At 27.9% G+C, this 12,539-nt stretch overlaps 1 protein-coding gene across 6 annotated transcripts in view; it reads left to right on the top strand.

Annotated features, from left to right (window-relative positions):
• The window catches only part of LOC107448091 (rab11 family-interacting protein 4B), a 120,288-nt gene that overhangs the window by 98,409 nt on the left and 9,340 nt on the right, over positions 1 to 12,539 (top strand). For all 6 annotated transcript variants that reach the window (XM_043046505.2, XM_043046506.2, XM_071184314.1 and 3 more), the window contains 3 exons: positions 7,611 to 7,701; positions 9,329 to 9,378; positions 12,230 to 12,311. In XM_043046505.2, the coding sequence (XP_042902439.1) occupies positions 7,611 to 7,701; positions 9,329 to 9,378; positions 12,230 to 12,311 (223 nt within the window). The remainder of the gene's footprint in view (positions 1 to 7,610; positions 7,702 to 9,328; positions 9,379 to 12,229; positions 12,312 to 12,539) is intronic.

The following is a 12,539-nucleotide window of genomic DNA, read 5'->3' as shown; positions in this document are numbered from 1 at the left end:
AATCCTTGGACTTGGATATGTGATTTGCCGAAGTACCTGCCCGCGGATACGGGACCTCACTTCTTCATCTGTTTACTGGCCCTAGGGCAACTGAGACTAGTGGCTTTGAGCTGAGACAGATAAAAGAAATTTCAGTTTACTAACATTAGTTAGCTATCTATATATAAACTAATCCATTTTGACATTCCCTATCCCAATCTCAGTGGGGATAGATGAAATCGTAGGGAGGGATTTAAGTAGTTAGGGGGTAAAATTTTCGTGAAGTTAAATGAATGATTTCACCCAATTGTTGCAATGTCTGTTGAGCATAATATTAGTTCCACGTGACGTCACGGGAGGCCTGCTGCATATTTTTACCTATGACCGTAAAAACTAGTTTTGGGGAGTTGGTAAGCATGTTTGGACAGTACAGTTTTTCTTAGAAAAGTTATTGTGTTAAAAGTAAATTGAAGGAGAAAAGTATTAAAAACGTGTGTCTATTTGCAAAGTTGTTCCTAGCATTCTCTATCATATTGGTTTACGACTTTCTTCTTATACATGTGAGTATAAAATCTTTTTCGTATTAATGATTATTTTTTGTTAATAATTATTTTTACTGACGCGGACTTTTTTTAGATTTAATTTAGTTTTGCAAAGCAGTTGTTCCTTGCTTTCTATAGCATATTAGTTTACAGGTTTCTTCCTATCCACGTGGGTGTAAAATGTTTTTCGTATTTATGATTAGTATTTTGTTAATTATTATTTTTCACAAGAAATAACGTAATTGTTTATTTACTGACACGGACCTTTTCTTTTAGTTTTAATTCCGTTACCCGTGATTGACCAAAGTTTATCCTCTTTACTTGCGTGAATTTCAAGATAGTTAGGCTTCTCCCCGGTATAAAAAGTTAATTAAATTATTTAAATTAAAATAAATTGAAATCTATAAGTCAAAATAAGTAAAATTCTAGTGTACCCACATAGTTTTTTACTCCTTTAAATGAGTAATAGTGAATAGTGTGTTAATAATTTCAAATAATGCCGTATTGGAAGTAACTGTTGTAATTAATTGGATCACAACAATTGATTCCTCGAAATTTTCTCAGGGGAGTAAACAAGAGGAAATATTCATTAAATTTTATTAAAAATAGTGCATAATTCTTTTTATTCTAAAAAGTAATTTTACATGTGGGCATACGCTCGTAAACAATTTTAATTATGTGCAAACTTCTAGGCCTAAGAATTTTAACAATTTTTTCTTTTATTATAATAATAATATAAAAAATAATAATTTTATCGTACATTATTTCAAAAATGCCCATAATTTAGACTTTTATTGAAAAAAAAAATCTCTTTTTAAGTATGATTTTAGTTAATTAAGTATGCTAGCACAGAAGAAGATACAGTGAGTATTTTTTTTTTGTGTCTTTTAATTAACGCAAAATATTTGTTAATTATAGTAAATTGAAAATTGCAACTTTTGTACCATTTTATGAACCGGAATAGATTCAATGTGACACATAACAATCAATATTTTCATTTAAAATAATAATTGATGACAGTTATAGCAAACTATAATTTTATTATTATGATCCCAAAGGATGCAAGTGCCTCCTCTTGAGTCCCCCCCCCCCATTGTGGGCTCTCACAGATCACAAATGATTTTCTTTTTCCACAAAACTGGCTTTATTTTAAATTTCTTTTTTTATTTAATCATCTGACGTTATGCTCTTTCTTCCTTAGAGGGCACTAGTTAAAGATGGGTGAAACTTAACTCAACCTAATGGTCATGAATACTGTTGCATGTTATTCACTAAAAAAGGAGTTATTTCATAATACAACAGAACTTTCGAATGAAGAAATAATGAAGAATGCAATTTCTTTTCTCCCTCTCAGTCTTGTAATAATGCTTCTCAGCATTTCATTTCATTCTATTTTTCCCCCCACCAATTCTTATGTTCCGTTTAGTGTTTCATCTTTTTTTCCTCCTCTTGTGGCAATGAAAACTGAAAATTAATACCCACATTATATAAAGTAGAATTTTTGGTTTTGTTTGCTGAAAAGATCTGGTTATAAAAAAATACAAATGGAGAGCTTTCGATTTGTCGAAAGCTTTCAATGGAATGTAAATTCGTGTGAATTGGAGCATGGAATAGAAAATATTTAAGAGGTTTAATTCAATTTTGTGAAAATAGGTATTAAAATTACGGTAATTTTCCATTCATCACTCACCAATTTAATTTTGCAATGTCATTAAACTGTATAGAATTTCTTAGCTTGAATAATCTTTTAGTTGTGCATTCCAATCTTATTGGTATTTAATGCTTTGTGATTTTAATATCTATAATAATAAGAAGAGCAGTAATATGTCTAACTAAGGAATTTTATTTTTAGTATTACTTTGGTTTTTATTTTATAAAAGTCTTTGAACAGCCGACCCAATTTTTGGTTTATGAATAATAATGTTCAACTCCGTAGCCTTGTATTTTTGAACCCAATCCAGAAGACAGGGGAACTCCTAGATCAAAAATGAGGAGGAATTTGCCTTCGTGGAGAACGTTTTGATGGAACTAGCCCAGATTTTCAGTTATATAGAGAGTAAAACCTCTTACTGTTAGTCTGACGGTAAGGGGGCTCTAACCCATGATCCGTCTACCACTGAGGATATTTTACGTCAGCACTATGGCCGGTACAAGCCGGATGCGAAATTCGTATCGACCAGCCATCGCTGGGATTCGAAAAAAGGTTTTGCATTAGACATTCGCGTAGGGTTAACATTAGGCATTGTCATAAATTAAACTGTAGTCGATTTTCTGCCCCCCCCCCAAAAAAAAATATTTGAAATATAACAACAATAATGTTTGCCAGCATACAGTTCTATTTAATGAAAAACATTGTTCCTTGCACATTCTTTAAAAATTATTTTTTGTATGCATGTCAAGTAGGCTCGGGATCTACGTGAGTGGCAAATGAGATCTACGCCATCAAATTAGTATTACTGAAAATTAAAAGGAACTACGCGTTTATTTTGTTTTTAAATATGTTTCTGAAACGTATTTCCATAAAATTAAATATCCTAAAATAAAAGGTATAATAACAATGTACTAAAGAGTAAAATGAATCAAGAAAATTGCCTGATTGTGGTATATTTTGGCTATCACAAGTGGTCACCATGCCGATGGATATTAAGTGTAGTTAGTTTTTCTTCCGAATGAGTGTTTTGCTTCATTTAATAACGTAAAACCACCTGAAAAGTCAACAAATAATATGTAAAAGAAAATGTAAACTTATTTTGCTTTATACTTTTGTCGAAGTTAATTTCTCTTTTGTGAATGATTTCGTAGTGTTGATTGATGGGTGGATCTGGCTACTTTTTCAAAAATTAAAAGTTTTTAAACGAATGAAAAAAAACGACAATGTTAGTTGTGTGAGGCATTTCTCTAAATATGTTAGAAAATTAATTTCTAAACTGAAAAGTAGATTTTGGAAATAAAGCCGTGAATTTAGAGTAATTTTCAAAATTTTATGAAATATTTATGATAATTCCATCTTTAATAATTTCGTAATAAATTTGTATGCGGGGTGCATTTTGGACGAAACAAGTGGGGATCAGGTGGCGATAGGCAAAAAATTTTTTAATCGCTATTTGTTACGAACTGTTACCGGTTTTCTACTGTTAATTTTGGATTAATTTGGACTGTTAATCTTCCCGGAAATTTTTTATTTTATTTATTTATTTATTTTTTATTTTTTTGAATTTTAAGAAGGAACTGGTATTTAATTATTAGAATTAGAATTTAGTTTATTAGTAAAGAATGGGAATTAGTATTTCACATTTTTTGTCTAGTCGCAGCCAGTTAAATTTAAGTTACAAAAATACTTCAAGTGTATTCATTTTTGTTCACTACTAGTCCGTATCATGATTAGCAGACTTCCGTATATCCGGCAGGCATGACGATATTGACTGCATGAGAAAAAAATTATGCAAAAGAAAATATTTATCTGGTTGCAGTAACCGGAACAAATGTGACACGCTCAGTTGAAGAAAGATCTTCTCTTGACGCTTTTTCTGTGAGAATCGCTCGGATTTATGCGATCTTTCTGAAATTTTGCTATTCCATCATATTGTTGCGAAATAATTTGCATGGTAAAATATAGATTCTTTGCAAAACATATCATTAAATATATAGGGCACATTTCTATTTTTACGAAACTCATAATTTTTAATGTAAAAGTTGTACTCAAAAAATTGATTGTATCGTGCCAAAATATGCGCAACCTATTTTTTTATCATTTAAAAAGATAATTCCGTAAAACTAAGTTTCATAAAGCTGGTTAATATGAACCGATAATAATAAAAAAAACTTGCTGAATTATTCGGTTATAAATATACAACTGTTCTCAAAAGTGTTCGAAACGCTTTTCTTTCAGTGAAATACTGTTCTATTCATCAATTAAAATGGATATTTCAGATGGATATAAACGTTTGCTTTGTTTTTAAAATATTCCATACAGTTCTGTTAAGAATATATTAAAGATCTTATAAATGATATTCATTTTAATTAATGAATATAGCCCCATTTCATTGAAAGTTATAAATGTATATGAAAATTATACACTTTTGGGAGAACTTTTTGGGAGAAACTTTTTATTGGTGATGCAAAATTTGTGTTGGTTTAGTAAATTTGATGAACGGGATTTTGTTTATCAGGACTTAGAAGTAATTCAAACATTCCTCAAAAAATTTAACGTTCAATTCTTCACTAATTTTTTAAAATCTTTTAAGAAAGTGAAGCTGCTGACATTTCTTTATTTTATTTACTTTTTCATTAATAATTTCAATAGTTAAAAAAAAAGAACTCCACGCAAGTATTATTTTTACCGCAGAATTGTTCTGATTTATGTGATCTTTCCAGAATTTTGATATTGTATCCCATTATAGTGATTTCATTTATATGGTAAAATATAGCAAATTTTTTTCTTCTTCTTTTGACTTCATGTAGTTAAAAAAAGAGCTAAAGCTCTTTGTGTACAGAGATTTTTTTTTTCTTTTTAGCTAGCAATTGTTATTGAACAAATGGCTCAATATTGGCGAAAAATATATACTATTTATAATTTATAAAATAAATATGTTTAAAATAATTTCCAATTTGTTGCTGAAGAATAACTTGAAACAGTGGCTTGCCGTACTTTATTTCATTCATATACATATTTTATTCTTATTTATATTTTTTTTTAAAAAAAAGAAAGGCTGTTTAAGAGAAAATAATTCAATAAATGGTAGTTCGTTCGGAATAGTTTTTTTTTCTCGGTAATTTCTAATTTCCTTGAAATTTAGTAGTTTATTAGACATATTTAAGGAATAATTTTTTGAATTTTTTTTAAAAATTTATTATTGAATCCGTTTTTCTTTTCTTTTTTTTTGTGGCCCCTAACCATTTCAGTATTTAAATGGATTTAGTTATACTGATAATTTATGCTAAGCTTTCGTTGTATAAAAATTTTATCTTTTTCTTCAGTTTTTTGTTGTTTAACATTATGTACTTAAAAATTTGTACGATTTTTGTTTGTTACGAAAGTTGCTATGACTACTAACTTGCGCAATAATTTAATGCTTTTCTGGTTGAAAATTTAATATCTAGTCGAGATAATATCCTAACACGAAATATCAATATTTCTTAATTATTTGTGGTATTTTTTCAGTTTAATTGACATTAATTTCCTATTGCTTAATATTTTTGTTTAAAAATGAAATTTATAGCTATTTACGGTAATATTTTCTATATTATCTTTGTTGATAATTTTCGTTATATTTTTATGCTTGATATCTATCGTTTTCGGTAACGATCGCGATATCGCGAATACTTTCGTTATTATCGCATTAGATATTTATCGTTGTCGATAATGATCACGATATTATCATAAGCCATGATATCTTTATAATACTTATTAAAATATGGTTCTAACGATATTTCAAAATCAAAAAAGTATGATGTATCGCCTATCTCAATTGACTTGACTACTTCTTTCAATCGTATTCTATCCATTCGATTTCTATTGGGTCATTTTTTATGAAATGTCTTATTTCCTCAAATATAATAGTATTTGAATTTCAATATTTATAACATTCTAATAATTTAGTGTAAAGAGCGTTTCTCTTACAGTGAACTCCTCTCTAGAGAACATTCTGTGATGTTTAGGGGAAATTTTATCAACTTTCTTCTGTTTCTAGGCAACTTAAATGAGTTAAATAGAATATTTTATCTACCCCCTCATGTTAGCAATCAACTTGTTTAAGAAGTTTTCCTTAAGGCTGCTTTTCAAAGGGTAACGTCGTAATACGAAATGATGCTTTTTTTTGCGATTAATATCATATTTTTAGTACTGCTGTTAGTTTGCAACTTGTTACTCGTGACTGTTAGGGCAAGTTTAGCCTATCAAAAGCCAGCGCTGTCCGCGCTTATTTTAAAAATGGCTCAAAAAGTCAATATGGAGAAAAGCCACAGTTTTGTGAAAATGAAAAGTGTTTGTGGTCTAATTTTTTAATATTTTAAAACTTACTCCAATGCTGCATTACCTGAGCTCATAAAAATTTGCAGAAACTGAGAACAAGGCAGTGATTTTGTTAATTTTCATCTAGGAGGGAAAATTTTCGCCAAATTGCTAATTTTTAAAAAAGTAAAATAACTTTTAAAATATTTAAGTTATATGTATGTTCTGAAGCCCAGATAATTCTTCACGAAAAACTTGTATATCTATATATATATATAGTTTTAAAATCATCTCATTGCTTCAAGTGTAAGACACTTAAGCTATGTTTTTTTTTTTTTTTTTTTTTTTTTTTTTTNTTCTTTTTTTTTTTTTTTTTTTAATTTTCTTTGGCGACAGAGTTACAACAAACAGCATTAAATGTGTAGGAATTTTATTTTTAGTATTACTTTGGTTTTTATTTTATAAAAGTCTTNCAGTGATTTTGATAATTTTCATCTAGGACGGAAAATTGTCGCCAAATTGCTAATTTTTAAAAAAGTAAAATAACTTTTAAAATATTTAAGTTATATGTATGTTCTAAAGCTCAGATAATTCTTCACGAAAAACTTATATATATATAGTTTTAAAATCATCGCATTGCTTCAAGTGCAGGACACTTAAACTATGGCTTTTTTTTAATTTTCTTTGGCGACAGAGCTTCAACAAACAGCATTAAATGTGTAGAGCATTTTTGTTCTCAGCCAGATGTTACATGATAAAGGTTGCTGAAATAAAAGATATTAAGCTGGAAAATTCCTTATCTCTGTCTATTTGCTTAGCCTTCCTCTTACCAAATTTTGATTTAAAGCAAAAAATAATTATGAATTTTTTAAAAACATTTTTGATGTTTTTTCATCATAATTTGCTAGATATCTTTAGAATGGTTATTGTATGATTTGTTTTGATGCATGATTGAATTATTTATTCACAATAATTCTAGCTTTATATAATAAATTAAAATTGCATTTTGAAATCACACATACATACTATAGTGGGCAACATTTTAACTGTTTTGTTTTCAATTTAATTATTTATTTTATTACTATTCAGTTTCCATTGTTGCTACATAAAGGTAAAAGGAATTTTCTTTTTCTTCACAGAATCCATTCATTGGAGGAACAGCTAAGGGAGCTTGAAATCCGCAGTGAGGATCGATTAGAAACTGAGCAGCAAAAGTTCAAGGAGATTATGGTTTGTATTTTTTTTTTTTTTAAATTTATTTCATACTAATTTTTACATTTATGTGTATATTTACAGAAATTGCAATTTTTTAAGTTAATATTCTGTTTAGCTATTGTTCAAATTGGATTATTTATGACATTCAATGTTTACTTAGTTGATCATGTTAATTTGCTTTGCTTTATATTTTTTGCATGCATACGAATAGTTTGTTAATTAATTGCTGTCGAAAATTAAGCAATTAACTTTTTAAAATATTATAAAAAAATATTTTAGTAGGAAGCTTTTTATGTATGGTAATTACTTAGGTGCATTATTTAATGGTAGAAATTGTTTCAACTGCAAGATATATTGTTGAATAATTTTCTATTAATGTATTTTAAAAGTTTTAGCATTTAATAAATTCAGAAAGCAATTATTTTTGTAAATTATTAATAATTTTTTTTCTTCATTTTTTATGCTTTTTTGTTGTTTTTGTCAGCAAAACTGAACCAGTTTCAAAATCTTTTCTCTTTAAACTGCTTGCATAATATTTAAACATCCACCAAATACTATTAAAAAAAACTAGCATATATTACTTACTAAATTGTTAATTTTTTTAAAGTTGCAATTAATGTTATAGTTGAGTTTTTTGTTACTTATAAAATTATAAATGTATTTTTTTATTTAATTTGTCCTTTGTCCAGGTTATTTTGTGTTTTAATAGCATTGCAATGCCCACAATTACGAAGTTATAGATGTTTTTTTGTCTTTATTTACTGTGTAATAATCCATATAAATTATACACATCCTCTTTGTTATCGTCCTTTGTTATCGTTATGCCTAAGTAGTGCCTGTTTTACGCTTTTAGGTTCCTTTTATGTATATAATTTAAAATCAATTAGATGCTACTTTGATAACATGTCATTCTTTGTTAGGTTTATTTTTTTAATTTTATTAATCCTCTACAGAATAAATTATTTTACAATGGCTCTAACACTTAAGAGAATGCTTAAGTATGGGAGAAACCGTTCATGACAATTTCTCTTTCACCATTGGTATATTAAAATACACAAAAAATAAGTTCACATAAACCTAAAATAAGTTCACATAAACCTAGAGGAAACCATGAAGTTTCTAATGCTGAAGATGTTTTTATTTCAATGCATCAATCTGCAAGCAAATTATTGGAGAATTTTCCAATAACACAATCGTAAGTAATCCTCCGATTGTGCTATGGGAAAGTTCTCCAACAATTTGTTTGCATTTTTATATTTTGAAAGCATTTTTTCAGCATTTGAAACTCCATTGTTTACTCTAGGCTTACTGAAGTACTTTTCTTTAATATACATTTGTAAATGAAACAGAATTTTAGTGATGAAAAATTTCAGCTATAATGTATTGCCCTCTTAAGCAAAATTTAAACAATAAACAAATCAATAAAAGTGAAAAATCTGTAATGTAAATTTTATCAGTTTTATAAGCTCTTTTGGATTTCAAATAAAGCTATGATGCAAATAATGTAAAAAATGCATTCAATTTTTACTAAATATTTTTTGTAAGAGAGTTTTATATTCAAGCATTCAATTAAAGTTTTATCCTTTTTCTTCATTCTTGTATGACTATAATTGTGTTTTAATAAAGTTTTATTCCACTTTAGGCTCGATGTGAACGAGAAAGTAAATTAGAATTGGAACAGTATGCCACCAAGTAAGTTTGCTGACTGTAATTTATTGAGTTTGCTGATTCAAAATTGATTGTTATGTATGTTCTTCAAGTTATTATATTGATTTGAACTTCTTTATTTGAATTTCAAGTATAAAGTTTGTATTTTGTCATTAAAATTTCCCTGTGTTTCACGCTTTTGGAACATTTTTGTAAAAAGAAAGAAGATATTTTAGCCAAATTTAGATTCTTAGAAATAATGCTGTGTTAACATGCAAAATTTTTCAGAAAAATTCAAATAATAAAAAACGAAGTACTAGTTAATTAAATATTGTTGTAATCAAAATAAATTTTCTTTTTATGTTAAATAGGAGTTAGCTCAAACTTTTATTTTTTTGAAATTAAAATTCTAATGAAAATGAATTTTTATTATTGTTAAATCTCCTCTTTGGTCCTTCCTGTGTTATCATCTGAGATTCGAGTGTAAAGTTTTTTTTTTCTTTTTAAAAGAACTATTTGAAATTTTATGTAGATTAGAAATGTGTAATCGATAATACATCAAATTTCTTATCTGCTAGCCAGGTGGCAAAATGATCGCTAAGTTTTTAAAATAAAAAAACGAACAATAGTTGAAACTAAAATTGATTAATTATCGTGAACTTGCTAGTAACATCAGTTAAGAAAACTATTCTTTGATTAAGTTTGTAATTGGAAAAATCAACTTTAATTGAATCGCTATAAAATATTATACAATTTAAATAAAATAATAGTTCAACCAATTCCAATTAAAAAGTTGCTGCTGCAGCAGAGAAAAATTGTTGATGCGTTCATGGCATAGAGTTTCATCCATTTCCTATCTAACAGCAAGTACCTAATCCATACTGAAGTAACCTTTTGTTGTTGTTTCAATTTATGACTTAACTTTTTTTCTTCTCATAGTTGTTTTAAGGTGTTTGAACACTTTTTAATCTTTTTCATATTTATCAAAGGGTGTTTTTCAAAGTAAAATATTAATGCAAAAATTTGAATTATTAGTTTTAATAGAATTAGCGAGGGTTTTTGTTTTTAATTCGCATATTTAAATTGTATTACTTTTTTCTCTGGAAGGGATAAGGTGTAAATGAAAAAGTTAGGTAATTTAAGCGATGTTTAACCCTTTCTCGGTGGGAAGCGCATACACCCGCTTATCGCTGAGGCCGGCAGTCTTTCTTGCGAGTGTCTGTTCAGGGCCGGGTTTTTTTTTTTGACGGTAAACCTAAGTCCATGAAATCACCGAAATATCAACACGTTGTTTATTTTATTTTTGTATCCCTTAAGAAACGATAAATCCATATTTTGACCATATTTTTGTGTTGATTTTTTAATATAATTTTACATTTTTTCAAATTATGTCTAAATTTTCACAAAATAGGTACCTCTCAGAAAAACCTAGACAGACCCCTGATAATGTTCTGTAAAGTATTTAAGTGGCATATGCTTTATATATATTTCCATAGATACTTTATTAACTTAAGTTATTTCTTGTTTCAATATATATTTTACACATTTTATTTTCATTATGTACTTACCATTTAATAACTTTTAGCATTATATATCTGAAAACTAAATATATGACTTAAAATTATTTTTTCTTATGAAAAACTTGAAAACGCTAGCATTCCACTAAAAATTGGACTGCAAATCGATATACCCAACACTGTAGCGAAAAAAAACCTCTCCTGCTTACTGTAAACAAATACTACATGCGAATTTAAAGAGCTGTCATAAAGCATGCCATTCAGAAACATTCCTTTCTCCTCCATTCCTTCCCCCTAAAAACCACATGTATGTGAGTCATACTACTCTTATTTTGAGTAGAATGTTAAATCTACATGTATCTGAAACCATATAGACATACAACGCCATCTTCTGCAAAAATTTTATTTTTTAAAACATTCCAGAACACTGGCACTAATGGTTGATGGCCGGGGGTGAATGAGAAAACGGTCTTGCCCACCGGTGTGTCGGCCGGGAAGTGAGTGCGTTTCTTGGTGGCATGTACAGGTGACAGTCGGCGCGAAAGGGTTAATTGCTACTTCATTTTTTTTTCAAAATATATATTTTAAACATGGTTAGCACAAGTGTTTAATATTTTAAATTTATTGATACTAATTATATAAAAACAATTTGTTCTTAAAAAATTAATTGAATAGCAATTGAGTTCTTAAAAATCAATCTGAATATTTCTATATATGATATTGTTATTACTATTTTACATATTTCATAATTATATTTCAATTAAAGTTACTCCAATACAAATACAGAATCCTTAATTTTGAGAACTTAGATTATTTAATTAATCAAGCAATCATTAAAACAATTTTCATACAGCCACAAAATTTTAAACCAATGTAGCCAAGTGAAAAAATATGAGTGCTAGAAAGTTCTTTTATTTACATAAGTAACTTTATTTTATTTTATTAATTGTGATGAAATTTATTTTAAAATTCACTCTCACTTAAGAAGTTTTTCTTTTATTATTTGTATAAAATCCATAAATTGAGAAAAAGAGGAATGGACAGGATTTAAACAGTTGTCAATTTTTGGAGAATTCATTAGCAAAATAATTTATTTGCTCTTAATAAAGTATTTGATTTAATTGAAGGACTATCGGCCGAAACATCTTAATTAATATAAAAACTGAACTGATTAGTAAGGGAATGCTGAATAATTATTATCAGGCCATGTATATGTTCATTTGAGCAAATACTCAATTGGTCAAATATTTTTGTTTTTTGGCTGTTCAGAACTTTAATAGCTATTATCCTTAAATTGTATTTATTTTAGATATTATATTAATTTCATAGCTGAATGGAAAATTATTAGGCACTAAAGTTTGTTAACTATTTTCTTTTAGATTATTCCAGTTACAAAAGGAGTATATGGAAATGAGTGAAGAGTCTTTTCGTCTAAAAACCCAGATAGAAAGACTAAAACAAGTATGTAATCATGTTTACTATAAACCCTACATAAGGTTGAAGAGCCCTTGAAATGCTTATTTAAATTAAAATGCTCATTTAAATGTTGTTTAATGCTGAATTTTAATTTTATATTGAATTATGCTTATTTATTTAAGAGAACTTTCATCTTGAGGTTTTAAACTTTTAATATAAACCATAATTCTAACTCCAATGGGGTCGCAGGATCTGCAACTGCAGTCACCAAAA

This window comes from Parasteatoda tepidariorum, chromosome 8 (assembly GCF_043381705.1).
Source record: "Parasteatoda tepidariorum isolate YZ-2023 chromosome 8, CAS_Ptep_4.0, whole genome shotgun sequence".
NCBI classification, from domain to species: domain Eukaryota; kingdom Metazoa; phylum Arthropoda; class Arachnida; order Araneae; family Theridiidae; genus Parasteatoda; species Parasteatoda tepidariorum.
Note: the sequence above shows the minus strand (reverse complement) of the source record. Positions and strands in the feature narration are given on the sequence as shown.